This window comes from Ctenocephalides felis, unplaced genomic scaffold (assembly GCF_003426905.1).
Source record: "Ctenocephalides felis isolate EL2017-DRISC unplaced genomic scaffold, ASM342690v1 CF-g0.4_SCAFFOLD_03571, whole genome shotgun sequence".
In the NCBI taxonomy this organism is placed as follows: domain Eukaryota; kingdom Metazoa; phylum Arthropoda; class Insecta; order Siphonaptera; family Pulicidae; genus Ctenocephalides; species Ctenocephalides felis.
Genome location: NW_020539725.1, coordinates 59,330,483 through 59,346,476, shown reverse-complemented (window position 1 = coordinate 59,346,476; position 15,994 = coordinate 59,330,483). Strand labels below are relative to the sequence as shown.

Here is a 15,994-nt window from a genome sequence, read left to right as displayed (position 1 = left end):
CGTACATACATATACACACAAACTGTGTGTGTGTAATTAATATATTGTTATAATAAAACTGTATAATATTTGTAAACGTAAATTAATTTTGATTCTGAACTGTTAAATAGTGAAAAACATATACAAGTATTTAAACTAGAAAGATGTAGTTTAATGAAACAAGATTCTGCGAAACGTGTAATTTTAACTTCTCGTACGTTTTGAAGGTTTCTGAACATTTTGGCATACCTCAGAAAAAATGAATGTGTGTGTTTGTTTTGTGTTTGAATTTTTTCGTTCACGTTTTCGGGCGCATGGATCAACCGATTTGAATGGTTTAAAATGCATTCGAGTCCTATTAATAGGGGGATGTGCTGATTAGTTTTTGGCAAAGGCAGGTTTAGCCGTTACGAAGGTACGGAGCAAAGAGTTCAGAAAATACAAATCTAGTTTTTGAGAGAACGGGGTATCGGATTTAAATGATCTGAAAATTTTTCTGCTTGTATTGACAAAACAATTGAGATAAGTTTTTGAGAATAAAAAATTGATACATATTTTATTTTCCTTAAAATATTTTTGTAATTTTGGATTAAAAATTGGCAAAATGACCCAGGCTAAGCACAGTCTAAGCGCCACTCTGGTACAAATGTTTTTGCAAGTGCGTTTAGACTGTTTATGTACTGGAGCACTTTTCCAATTTTGTGAAAATTATTGAAAAATGTGAAAATACCGCCAAGTTAAGCACAGTATAAGTGAAAATGTCGCACAGAATTATTTGCGAATGCGTTTAGACTGTGACTATGCGGGAGCACTTTTTCAATTTTGTGGAAATTTGGCAACTATTTTTTTTTTAAATTTGATTCGAAATGAAATGACGATTGTTAATGTTCTGGAGATGATAAATTGATTTATTTATAATTAACTTTCCGTAAGGTGAGTTATAGTAATCGCACAAAAATCGAAAATGAAAATTTTTATATATCTTTACGTTTCAAAGGTTTCTGAATATATTGGCATACCTTAGAGATAATTGATGTATGTGTGTGTATGTGTGTGTGTGTGTGCGTGCATTTGTGTGTGTTCAGATACAAATTTTCGTCGACGATTTCGGGAACCGGGATGAAGCAATTTGAATAATTCAAAAAACATTCGATTCGTATAGATAAGGAGACGTGCTGATTAGTTTTTGTCAAAGGCAGGTCCGTTCCGAAGATATGGGGCAAAAAGGGCTAAAAACGGTAACTCAGTTTTTAAGAGAACGGAGCGTCCGATTTGTATAATTCAAAAACATTTTACTTGCATTATCAAGATGAAGATTTGATAAAATTTTCATGAAAATAGGTCTAGCGGTTTCGGAGATCTAGTAAAAAAAGTAAAAAAAAATAACATTTGGCGGTCAACAATAATCATTAGACATTAGACATATGCATATCAAGTTATCATATATTTTATAGAGATTTTAACAATAAGTATACATTTTGTTAACATTCCTATGGGTTCCGTACCAATGCTTATGCGTTAGACAGCGACGCGGCGCTTACGCGCTTCGATATTTAGTCTCTATGCATTAAACCAGTGCGATTGCTTTGAAAAAAAGTTCAGAATTTCCAAAATATTTCAAAATAAATTTTTCAACAAAATGTAAGTTTTTGTCAGAAATTTATATAGTTCCTCAAAAATCTATTTTTTTTCAGAGTAAATTTTTTTCAAAAATGTTAATCGTTTTAAAAAAAAATAATAATTTTTGGTACGGGAAGTTTCAGCAATTTGCCTTAAGGCACGATGCCGTACACCCTACTAGTACTTTATATAAAATCACTAAATACATTGAGTGTAGATATGTTAATTCACCTATCTAGAGTGTTCCATTACCAGAATTGAGCCTACTGTGCTTAAAACGTAAATTTCAACGATTGCACTTGTAAAATTGCGTTCGATCAAATTTCTCTTCACCGTCTACTATTTATTTAAAATGTTGCATCTTTCCATGTCGGAAATTCGGCAACAAGCGTGTGTGTATTTTGCCCTCGAAGATTTACCATAATAGCTGAAGGAGTATCGCTATAAAATATCTATCCATAAATCATTTCAGCTCCTTTCATCGCCTTTTAATACTGAAACTGCTTTTATGCTGAAACGGCGCTGAAATGATCCATAAATTCTCGCGAAAATATTGTATGCAAACATGTTGGAAAGGAACTCTTTACGCTTCGATTAAATTAGTAATAGAGCTGAGATGTAGTTTACGTTTAATAATAATTATTGATGTTATAAAAAGGACACAAAATGTTGTCCTTGGACGTTTCGCAGACTCGTATTTCGTTGAAATATTTTTTAGCTCGTCAGTACAGTCCTATTTGTCTTTTATTTCAGTTTACTATGTAAAGAAATAGTTTAATAAAGGACGATTCTGCGAAACGTCTGAGGTCTATGATTTGTTCATTGATTTAACTAGAAATTTTTGACGTAAAATGTAAATTAAATTTTACGAATTTTAATTATTAAACAGAAGAAAAACTATATTTATTAATAATTAAAATTCGTAAAATTTAATTTACATTTTACGTCAAGAATTTCTAGTTAAATCAATGAACAAATCTTAGACATCAGACGTTTCGCAGAATCGTCATTTATTACACTATTTTTTTACATAGTAAACTGAAATAAAGACAAATAAGACTGTACTGACGAGCAAACTAAGATAAACTTGTGGGGAGCATGCCTTAAGGCAAATTGCTGGAACTTCCCGTACTGTAATGAATATTCGAGAAATTTTAAACGTTTTCAAATATATTATTACAAATACGTTATGCAACTTTCATTATTTTTGCTATCTTGTTAAATCAATTTATCTCCAGAACATAAACAATCGTTATTTCATTTCGAAAAAAAAATAGTTGCCAAATTTACACAAAATTGAAAAAGTGCTCCCGTATAGTCACAGTCTAAACGCATTTGCAAATAATTCTGTGCGACATTTTCACCTATACTGTGCTTAACTTGGCGGCATTTTCACATTTTTCAATAGTTTTCACAAAATTGGAAAAGTGCTCCAGAATATAAACAGTCTAAACGCACTCGGCTAAACATTTGTACCAGAGTGGCGCTTAGACTGTGCGTTGTCTGGGTCAATTTTTGAATTTCTAATCCAAAATTACAAAAATATTTTTTGAAAAAAAAAAATTATAAATAAAAATTTTTATTCCGGAAGCAATTATTTTGTTGAAACAAGCAGAAAGTTCTTTGAATCATTTAAATCGGACGCTTAGTTCTCTCAAAAACTGTCATTTTTTCAACATTTATCTCTGTATCTCCAAAACCGTTGGGCCTACCTTTGCCAAAAACTAATAATCACTTTTCCCCGTCATTACGAACTGAATGTTTTTTGAATCATACAAATCGGATGATCCGTTCTCTCAAAAACCCTATTTCTATTTTCTGCACTCTTTGCTCCATATCTCCGTAACTGCTGGACCTGCCTTTGCCAAAAACTAATCAGCACATCTCCCTATTAATAGGAATCGAATGTTTTTTAAACCATTCAAACCGGTTGATCCATGCGCCCGAAAACGTGGACGAAAAAATGCGGACATACAAAATACACACACATTCATTCAGTTTATGAGATATGCCAGTAAAATGTTCAGAAACCTTTAAAACGTCGAGAAATGCAAAAAAAATCATTTTCGATCTTCAGTCCATTACTATAACTACCCTACGGGAAGTTAATTAGTAAAGGGACTCTACTGACGAGCAAACTGAAATAAATTAGTAAAAAGACTCTATTGACGAGCAAACTGAAATAAATTAGTAAAGGGACTCTACTGACGAGCAAAATGACAAAAATTAGTAAAGGGACTCTACTGACAAGCAAATGTAGTTTAGTACATTCAATAAACGTAGTTTTTTGTGATAGCTCAAATAAAAATTCAATCCACGTTCATAAATCTGATATAGTTTTTTATCATGCACCTTGGCCATCAATGCTCTATGTATAACTTGACCTAGATATCAAAAGAATTCCGAGAGAAAAAGTTGAGAAGAAGATTTTGCATATTCATTAAAGTAATTACCTAAGACGGAAAATTATTGAGTTAAACTTTTTACCATTGTTAATCCGACAGGAATATATATATATATATATATATATATATATATATATATATATATATATATATATATATATATACGATATATATATACACTACAGGGGGCCATAATATGATTAAAAACTTTTTTCTTAATTCCCGAAAAGAATTTTTCGCCTATAGAATTCAATTTAATTTGCTCTGAAACAGTCAAGTTCTATTATAAATTACAACACTATGTAATAATAATTTAACTTCAATCGAAGCCTATAACCTAAGTGAGGTATAAATGTATATGTTGAGCTAAAAAAAGTTAAAATCGGTTCAGCAGTTTAGGCGTACATCGCGGACAAACAACGTTAACTTGTGCTATGCTTTTCATCATAGAAATAGTATGCCTATCATTAAAATCAATTCAATATGTATGTATGTATATATGTATATATATGTATATATATATATATATACATTGTATATATGTATATATGTATGTATGTATGTATATGTAGGTAAAGATTTAATAATATCGCATTAAGCACAATTCTCTATAGAATTGTAACAATCAGTTGTACTTAAAGAGCCTTAGAGAGGCGAATGATACAAATGTGAGATCCTTTCAATTCTGCCCATTAGGGGCATACACCTGTATGTATATGTATATATGTATGTATACATAGGTATGTATGTATGTCGAAGTGTGTGCATTAATGTCGAAATGTATATTTCCACACATGCTGATGCTATTCCGAGCACGGAAAAGATTGAACGTATTCTTCTTTTATTCTCCTAAACGAAAAGTAAAAAGTATAACAGAAATAATGGTGAGAATGAAACTGTACTAAACTGTATTTGTAATGTATACATATATACATATGTATATATATATATATATATGTATATACATTGTTGTATATATGTAGCCAAATGCAGATAATGTGAAGCTAAGCGGAAATTGGCGTTTTCGCACGAATAAACTATCATATGCACGTACAGATCATATCTTTGTATATATATATATATATATATATATATATATATATATATATGTATATTAGGGTGGTCCTTTATATGGAAATTTACGAATTTCTTTGCTCCCAAGGGCTCAAATGGCTCCAAATTGATAAAAAATAATTCTCTGAAAGTTTTAGCTCTTAATATTATCTTTTAGATAGTTTGCAATTCAATTAAAAGATTCGTATACTTTTTATAAAATGGACATCGACTTATAATAAATTTTAGTACAACAACTAGTACTATTTTTACCAAAACAAAAACCCCTTTTAATATCGAACGACTTAGAAATCTCGTCTATCAAATAAATTGTCTAGATTGTAGTTTATTTTACATAGGAGAAATAAGCCAGAACTTAATGAAACGTTTACAACAACATTAAAACATTTCAAAAAATCCTAGACAATTTAAAACTATGATTGCTGACCATATTTATACTTTGAAACACAATATAGACTTTTCAGGATTAAAAATCCTAGACAATTTAAAGCTATGATTGCGGAGCATATTTATACTTTAAAACACAATATAGACTTTTCTAACCCGATTGTACTACAATTCGAACAAAATTTATTCAAACGAAGAATTATAGAAGAATCTATTTTAACTATTTACAACAATAAAACAATAAATAAACGGAATGAACTTAACACGCTGTGCGACACAAATCTCTTTTATTTGGTAGCATTTCCCAATTTCTCACAAAACAATAAAAATGTCCACACATACGTAGAATCTTGGTAAAAAATATTTTTTAAAAAATGTCTTTCTCCATTACATCTTTAACCAGTCTACGAATAACACACTATCCATTTGTGATTTTTTCAAATCAGTATTTTGTGAAAATATTGTGTAATTTCAAGTTTAATGTTTATAATAAATAGTGTAGTGCATTACCATATCCTGATACCATGGATTATTAAAATCTTCCAATTTAACACCAAGATTAACTAATTGTAAGAACTATTTGTTCTTTTTATTTTTCTTTTCACTGTAATTCAATTGTTTTAGTTTTTATTTTTAGTTTCCACTGAATGAAGGCTGGGATTATAGCCGAAACGTACGGATTTAAAATAAATTTTTGAAAGAAATTCATGTTTTTATTGATGTTACGCCCGATTACTAAACTTTGTTATATATATATATATATATATATATATTATAAATGTATCTATATATTTTTATGTATATGTTTATCTACAAAAATATACGATACGTGCTTAAAGATTATTATTCGGGGCTGCCGGGTCGAAAACGTCATAAATCTCATCTCTTTGTGTGAAATAAATAAAAAAATATGGAAATATAAATAAATACCTGAATATATTTTACGATCGTCATAAAAAAATCTGTCAACACGGTGGAGTCGGCCGGTGGAGCAGTCGGCTCGGGTGCGGGTTTAACTTCATTTCGATTCGAAAAAAATAGGGCGAGGAAAAAATGTGCGTAATACGTAGAAATAATTTTAAGATAAAATAAATTTGGGTGAAATTTATAATAAACTATAAAAATGTTCTGTATATACATATATATATATATATATATATATATATATATATATATAATCATATGTGGAAAAAACTTATGCTCGTTAAAACTTAGCTCAAAGTTTTCTCGTTAAATCTCTGACGAACGTGCTAAAATTTTCAAATTATATATATACTCGTATATATATATATATATATATATATGTATATATAAAGGTATGTATGTATATATATAAAGTAATCCCATAAATGCTGATGGAACCCTAAATAAGTTTACACATAAAATTTCACTTAAGCAGTTGTAAGATTCAATATAAAAATGTATCTCAAATTAATTCTAATATATAAAAAAATTAAACTAGATGTAAAAATGCTAATATATGTCAGTAATCAGATTCTATTGAAAAAACTCTTTCAAATGATACCCCACATGCCAAAAAAGATACAATCTAAAATTTTTGAAGTAAAACTTTTTTAGACTCTTTGCTACAAACTCGTAAAAAGTGTATAGTTCTGTGGACAAATTGCATAGTTAATTTCTGTATTTGGATTCTAATCGAAAAGACCTTTGAAACGATACCCAACATTTAAAAAAAACACTATGAAAATTTTTGAAGTAAAACTTCTTTAAGCTCGTTTACTAAAAATGGATTAAAAGTGTATATTACAACTAGTCTTATAATTCCATTAAACCAATTTCAAATGAATCGCTTTTACGAACCTTTTCTCACAATTTCTGATCGAATATTTTTCTGTATGTATGTATGTATATAACCTTATTATTCAACCCCCAATTCGATATAAATATTTAAGGGCGTAATTCTAAAAGGGTGTTTTCACATAATTTCTTATTTTACCGTCTTATTTTTGCGGCGGCTCAATTTTATATTTTACGACTGCTGTTAAACGAAAAATTCACAATTTGCTTTTTGCCGATTTAAATGGTTACATAAAATACATACTTATATATATATATATATATATATATATATATATATAAGGTGTCCCAGAACACAACGTGAAGCCGAAAAAAATATTCCACGTGATTTAAAAACTGAGCTTGCCAATCACACTTACATCATTAGTGCAATCTAAGTCTTTACTGAAACTGTGACCATTTTTTGGTTATTGTGGCCAATTTTACATAGTTTTTCTAAAATTTAACTTTGGGCCCATAATCTTGAATAACATGACTATGGGCACAGTAAAAAAAATGACATAATTGGCCCAAGTTTGTTAGAATTACCACTTTTTGTGACTTCGAAATTTTCAAAATTGGTGGACTTTGGAAAGCCCTGGCGTAAAAAAATTGTACTAAAGTGTGTTGTCAAGCTTCGTCAAAAGATGGCGCATTTAATCAAGATTGTAAAATGGCACAACACTTGACAGTTGATAATACAAAATTTCTAGTAAAAAAATAAAAACTTATCAAATAATCAAATTATCAAATACTAGTCAATTACTAACTATTTTTTCTATCCCACTGACCTCCATTTGCGTCGACCTGGCAGCACATTCCAAGCAGCAAAAAACAGCAAAGCCACGGCAAAAAGTTGCTGCTCCTCGATTTTGCTGCTCCACCGCTTCCTCTCGTGCTGCCTCTTCCGAGAATCACGTCAATTAAAGCACTGATTAAAAAGTATATACTTAAAGTTTCTAACTTAAACTTAATTAAAGTTTTATTTACACTTTTATAATCACAATTAACATTAAGTGTTGTTTTGGCACATTTAACGCGAACGCGGGGATTATATACAATACGACGATTTGGAATCGGTCCGACATCGATGTCATTTAGAACGGAATTGACCGACGACGATGATGATGATAAGGTGACCGACTTTTGGCGGAGTACGGTGGAGACGCGATTCTCCTTATACATTTCGTCACAGTAATTGTCATCTTGTTTTTCACTGACAGATTGTCGATGACATGTGTCACTGATTAGAGACACATACTTTTGGTTTTCTGTCACGTTTTGAAGTCTGTCACTGATCGATTTTTCGGCAAAAATGACACTTTTGTGATAAAGTGATTTTTGACATCTGTCACTAACGATTTCTACAGTGTCATTGGCTATAATTATATTCTGACAACTGTCACTGATTGATTTTGCCAGGATTTGTACAGTGTCATTGCCTACAAGTAATTTTTGACATCTGTCACTAACGATTTCTACATTGTCATTGTCCACAAGCGATTTTTGACATCTGTCATTAACGATTTCTACAGTATCATTGTTCATAAGTGACTTTTGACATCTGTCACTAACGATTTCTACAGTGTCGTCATTTGCTACAATTATATTCTGACATCTGTCACTGATTGATTTTGCCAGGATTTTTACAGTGTCATTGCCTACAAGTAACTTTTGACATCTGTCACTAACGATTTCTACAGTATCATTGTTCACAAGCAATTTTTGACATCTGTCACTGACGATTTTGACAGTATCATTGTCCACACGCGATTTCTGACATCTGTCACTGACGATTCTGACAGTATCATTGTTCAAAAGCGATTTTTGACATCTGTCACTAATGATTTCTACAGTGTCATTGTTCACAAGTGATTTTTGACATCTGTCACTGACGATTTTGATAGTGTCATTGTTCACAAGTGATTTGTGACATCTGTCACTAACGATTTTGACAGTATCATTGTCCACAAGTGATTTTTGACATCTGTCACTGATTGATTTTTCCAGGACTTTTACAGTGGCATTGTTTACAAACAAACTCTGACCTCTGTCACTGATGATATTTACAGTGTCATTGTTCACAAGTGATTTTCGACATCTGTCACTAACGATTTCTACAGTGTCATTTAATTTTTGACATCTGTCACTGATAATTTTGACAGTATCACTGAGCGATTTTTGACATCTGTCTCTGACGATTTTGACAGTGTCATTGTCCACAAGTAACTTTTGACATCTGTCACTGACGATTTTGTTAGTATCATTGTTCACAAGTGATTTTTGACATCTGTCACTAATGATTTCTACAGCGTCATTGTCCACAAGTAACTTTTGACATCTGTCACTGGTTGATTTTTCTAGGACTTTTACAGTGTCATTGTCTACAGTTATATCTTGACACCTGTCACTGACCGGTTTTTTAGGTAAAATGACATTTTTGTTTTGACGTCTGTCACTGATTGAACTTTCCAAGATCTTTGGTGTGTCATTATCTATATTTAACTTTTGATATCTGTCATTGACCGAATTTTCTGCTAAAATGACACTGACAATTTTTGCAGTATCACCGCTTACAATTAGTTTTGGAAGTCTGTCATTGACATATTTTTTGCGTGTAAATTGGCACCACGGTTGAACATTTACATATTTTTTGGCACTGATAATACTGATTGGTTTAAAGCTCTTGAAAATTGGTTTGCGCTTAAAGAAATTCCGCTTCGCCTTCGTGTGTTTTCGTGGACGATCGAAAAAAGTTTGTCGACTCGTCATATTATAGCCACTATCTTCATCATAACACCAATAATAATGATCAGCTAAAATCCGATTTTTAGCCTTCGGGGGCCACTGGCATTTACCACTCTCCACCGGCCGCCAGTCCATCCCGCTAAATCTAAGACATGCCGCCTGAGGCTCCACCGTTTTTCGGCGTCTTTCGTCGGTTGGCGTCATGTCCGCCGCGCGACCTTTCCGCAGGACAAAGCGCGTACGCGCTGCGATCTGTCGGCCATAGAGATCGGGGTAAAGGACAGATTTTTTCCGAAGTGACCTCTCTAGGGTACGGGAGACTCCGGGTGAGATTCCGGTGAGACGACGACTCCGGTTAGAATCATTGCGGACGCGAACGCCTTGCTTGGAGGAGACACTGGAAAGAAAAACAAAAGAAATTGTAATAAAATACACAGAAATCTTATATATAAAAATGAATCGCAAAATGTGTTGGTAAGCACATAACACAACAACGCCTGCACCGATTTGGCCAATTATTTTTTTAAAATGTTCGTTGAAGTCCAAGGATGGTTCTTACGGCGAGAAAAAATCGAATAATTGCCGGGAAAACCCTAAAAACAGCCCTTTTCTTTTTCACATTCAAACGTTTTCTAACTAAGAAGTAGAATCAATTTGAGCTTTATTGCTATTATATAAAGTGCATATTAAATTACAAGCACTCACTGTATACTCCTTCTAAACGATTATTCGGATTTTAATAAATCTTTCTGAAGTGTGTTAAGGGAATTTTCCTAGAATGTATGTGATTATAAAGTATTGAGATGTGTGTGCAATATTGTAGAAATAAATGGAAAAAATTGCAAAAAACGGCAGGTCATTGTTTGCACATTGTTGCATTTTGCAAATAAATGAAAACTACCATCTGCCAAAAATTTTAATTTATTTATGAACCTAGACAATATTAGAATATGTATAATAAATTTATGATTATGAATAAGAAAAATGAAATGTCTACATTATTATCGCTGAAAAGCAGCTGAGATGTGCCAGAAGTTAGAATAATATAAAATACAGTATATGTATGGCAGATTGAATGATACACATATGAAGAGAATATGACAAATTAATTCACTTAAAATATGAAATTAAGTATTAAAAGGCAAAAATCTAGCGAAATGCCCGAAAATTTTGCGAAATGCTTGAAAATATTGCAAAATGCTTGAAAATAATGCAAAATGCCTGAAAATGCTGCGAGCTGCCTGAAAGTGTTTTGATCAGCTTAAAAGTGTTGTGTGATCTGCTTAAAAGTGTTATGTGATCAGCTCAAAAGTGTTGTGTGATCAGCTTAAAAGTGTTGTGATTAGCCTGAAGAGCATCTAAAATGCCTAAACGTGTTGTGATCAGCTTAAAAGTGTTGTGTGATCAGCTGAAAGTGTTGTGATCGGCCAGAAAATCTTGTAAAATGCCTAAAAGTGTTGTGATCAGCTTAAAAGTGTTGTGTGATCAGCTTAAAAGTGTTGTGTGATCAGCTTAAAAGTGTTGTGATCGGGCTGAAAATCTTGTAAAATGCCTAGAAGTGTTGGGATCAGCCTGAAAATCTTGTAAAATGCCTGAAAGTGTTGTGATCAGTCTGAAAATCTCGTAAAATGCCTAAAAGTGTTGTGATCACCTTAAAAGTGTTGTGATCAGCTTAAAAGTGTTGAGATCAGCTTAAATGTGCTGTGATCAGCCTGAAAATCTTGTAAAATGTCTAAAAGTATTGTGATCAGCCTGAAAATCTTGTAAAATGCCTAAAAGTGTTGTGATAAGCTCAAATGTGATGTGATCAGCTTAAATGTGTTGTGATCAGCTTAAATGTGTTGTGATCAACTTAAATGTGTTGTGATCAGCTTGAAAATCTTGTATAATGCCTAGAAGTGTTATGATCAGCCTGAAAGTGTTGTGATTATACTAAAAATCTTGCAAAATGCCTAAAAGTGTTGTAATCAGTTTTAAAATCTTGTCAAATGCCTGAAAGTGTTGTGATCAGCTTAAAAGTGTTGTGATCAGCCTGAAAACAATGTGAAATGCCTGAAAGTGTTCTGATCAGCCTAAAAGGGTTGTGATCAGCCTGAAAATTTTGCAAAATGCCTAAAAGTGTTGTGATCAGCTTTAAAGTATTGTGATCAGCCTGAAAATCTTGTGAAATGCCTGAAAGTGTTGTGATCAGCTTAAAAGTGTTGTGATCAGCCTGAAAGTGTTGTGATCAACCTGAAAATCTTGTCAAATGCCTAACACTGTTGTGATCACCTTAAAAGTGTAGTGATCAGCTTAAAAGTGTTGAGATCATCCTGAAAATCTTGTAAAATGCCTAAAAGTGTTGTGACCAGCCTTAAAAGTGTTGCAAAATGCCCAAAAATGTTGCCAAATGCCCGAAAATGTTGTCAAATGCCCAAAAATGTTGTCAAATGCCCAAAAATGTTGCCAAATGCCCTAAAATGTTGCCAGATGCCCGAAAATGTCGCAAAATGTCGCAAAATGCAAAATGTTGCAATATCCCCGAAAATGTTGCAAAATGCCCGAAAATGTTGCAAAATGCCCAAAAATGTTGCAAAATACCCAAAAATGTTGCAAAATGCCCGAAAATGTTGCAAGCTTTCTGAAGTATATAGTTACCTCGTCTGATCCGGTTATGAAATAAACAGTTTCGAGATTGAATTGAAGTACACATATATCTATATCGACCACATATCAGTATTTATTATTCTCAGTCATCAATTCACGTAGATATATATCAAATTTAAAATAGTTTACAACGTGTCGGGACATTGAACGATCGAATGCCGTTTGAAACTTTCCCGAACGAAAAACAAAAACAGAAAAAATATCGCTCCACTGTTTGTAATGGACAGCCTCAGAGAAAATGTATATATATATACAGCTAAAACACACACACACATATATATATATATATATATATATGTATATATATAAATATATATATAATGTTTGGCTGTTTGAGATGAACTAGCCCCATTTGTCAATGTTCGTTTGAAAAACGGAAAAGAGCAAAATGTAAAATGTAAAATGAATCCGGTTCAGATTTTTTTTTTGTATGGCGAACGCTCCACTGGGCGATGGAAACGCATATATTTATTTGTTATATTGTTTATAATTTATTTATTGCACTTTTTATTTGTCGATAGAAACGTTTATTAAAATTGAAACTGAGTCATGTATGTATATTGTTTATTTCCCATCGTCTATATATTTTGTTTTTTATCGAGCAAATTGCCCTTTCGGCTAAATGGCTAAATGCATCGGAGCTCCACCTAAACTCACCTGAGGCTACAATTCGTTTTATTTTCTAGTTTTTTTCCATTTGTTAAAACAAAGTATACAAATTCGAATTTTATGTAAACGTTTCAATCGCAGTCAATACTATTCAAATAGAAACACACGCGGAAATAGACACAGGTAGAACAGTAATGAATAAAAATAAAAAATTCGAACTCAAAAGACTAATTACTTCAAAAATCACCTCAATTACATCTCCACCGTTCCATGACTGTTGCACTAAAACTGACTAAGTCTAATTTTCTATCTCATGATATCAAGACATCAACTCGAACAAGGAAAAATATCATCGTTCGAATTCCAAATGGAATTTCTATACGGAGTCGAATTGCAATTACTCGAAAGAATTTGAAACAAGTGGCCACTGAAAAATGCACAAGTTAAAACCGCTCTCGAATGAAAATAAAACGGTGGAGCAGCAGAAACTATATATTTAGAAATAGGAATGGACACCAGACATGAAATAGTAGTAACAGAAAACTAATAGAAATAATTTAACTTTAGTGTATGCGTAAGCTCCTCCATATTTCAAAAAATGTTCCTCCACCAGGATACTATGGTTTCTTAACTTTCGTCTCAGATTTCGTTTCTAATTTCCGAATATATTTACATTCCTCGAAGCAAATACAAATACAAATATAAGCAGATTGCAAATGGCCGCCTCGAGTAAGTATAATATATATATATATATATATATATATATATATATATATATATATATACTCACTCACTTACTTACTCAAGGGAAGAGTTTACTCAAGTAGTACATATCGGCGAACAACTTTTCCTCCCTTTGACTCAATTCAATTGATTCATTTTGCATCATTTTTTCTGTTTTTTTTCTCTCTCTGTATCTGCGAATCGATTTTTGTTGCGCGATTTCTCGATTTTTGTGTTTTTTGCCGTTTTACTTCTGCTACGTTATTTATTTATTGATTTATCTACGCGAACGTACTGTGCAAATATTGCAGGACCGGTGGAGGAAAAATTATTGGAACATTATAAGGGTTTATTTATTCTTTAACTTGTAGAAGGAGACGTGTATTTTAAGACAAAAATCTAAAACATTTTTAGGCAAAAATGTGACATTTTTTGACAATTCACAAATCCTTTCCTCTCCACAACATTCTCAGGCACTCCACGACATTCTCGGACACTCCAGATAATTCTCAGACACTCCGGATAATTCTCAGACACTCCAGATAATTCTCAGACACTCCAGATAATTCTCAGACACTCCAGATAATTCTCAGACACTCCAGATAATTCTCAGACACTCCAGATAATTCTCAGACACTCCGGATGATTCTCAGACACTCCGGATAATTCTCAGACACTCCGGATAATTCTCAGACACTCCAGATAATTCTCAGACACTCCAGATAATTCTCAGACACTCCAGATAAATCTCAGACACTCCAAAACATTCTCAGACACTACGAAACAACTCTCAGATACTCCGAAACATTCTCAGATACTCCAAAACATTCTCAGGCACTCCAGATAATTCTCAGAGACTCCAAAACATTCTCAGAGACTCCAAAACATTCTCAGAGACTCCAAACATTCTCAGAGACTCCAAAACATTCTCAGACACTCCACAGCATTCTCAGACACTCCACAACATTATCAGAAAAATATGGCTTTGTGTTTATTATTTTCCCTCCACAATATAATTACAATATTTGCCCAATTAATTAACAAATAAATCCCATCCCTACATCCCTTTGCAAACAAGTTTCATCCCCAACCACTCACCTCCTATCCCTTATCCCTTATAACTAATAACTTATAACTGATATCTTCCTTATTAGCATAGTTTGCATCTCGCTAAAACTAATTTAGCAAGTAATGAAATAAAATCAAACAACATCACAATCATAATTAGTGGAGCAGCAACCGGTGAAGCAAATGGCGGTGGAGGCATCTCCATTATGACTGCGCCAGTTTTGATATGAACTCGATGCACAACTTGCAACTAGAAACTTTCGGCGGACGAACGAGTTTCGAAGGTTTATCTATATAATAACGATAAAGATAAAGTTAAAGCATCGCGGGGAAATTGATAAAAAAATAAGTAATAAAGTATATGTCTTTTACCAAGCACTGCTATATCATTTTCTTTAAATCCTCCACAGTTTTTTTAATGTATAATTTTAATATTTCAAACGCTTTCCTTTATATCTAATATCAAAATATTTCAATACATTTTTTTATGTACATAAATCTGCATTTAATATTTTTCCAACCTTATTTGTGATCTGATAGATGTAAGGAGAAGTACAAGAAGCTGCTGCTGCTGCTGCTGCAGCTGCAATGGTGCATCAGACATATTGCAACTTTTTTTCTTGCCGCCGAGAAAAAGTCGAGCAGACTTCAGAAATAAAATCAAATTGAAAATATGCATATTGCATATAAAACTCCCATCCGAGTAATACATTGAAAGATGGGAAATGTATATATATATATATATATATATATATATATATATATATATATATATGTATTGGGAGTTTAGCAAAAGAGCTGGAGTGACCAAAAATTTCATTTTATTTATTAGTAGAGGAGATTTCGCCGAGAATTTTGTGTAAATTGGGCAACTTTTTTTTTTGAAATTGAATTCGAAATGAAATGACGATTGTTAATGTTCTGGAGATAAATTGATT

At 32.3% G+C, this 15,994-nt stretch overlaps 1 protein-coding gene across 1 annotated transcript in view; it reads right to left on the bottom strand.

The window, feature by feature from the left end:
• LOC113386392 overlaps positions 1-15,660 on the bottom strand; it is a 256,913-nt gene extending 241,253 nt beyond the window's left edge. Inside the window, exons 1-2 of the mRNA XM_026624172.1 lie at positions 15,578-15,660; positions 8,054-10,407 (exon numbers count right to left, since the gene is read on the bottom strand). Coding sequence (XP_026479957.1) covers positions 8,054-10,407; positions 15,578-15,660 — 2,437 coding nt within the window. The remainder of the gene's footprint in view (positions 1-8,053; positions 10,408-15,577) is intronic.
• Positions 15,661-15,994: the final 334 nt, after the last annotated feature.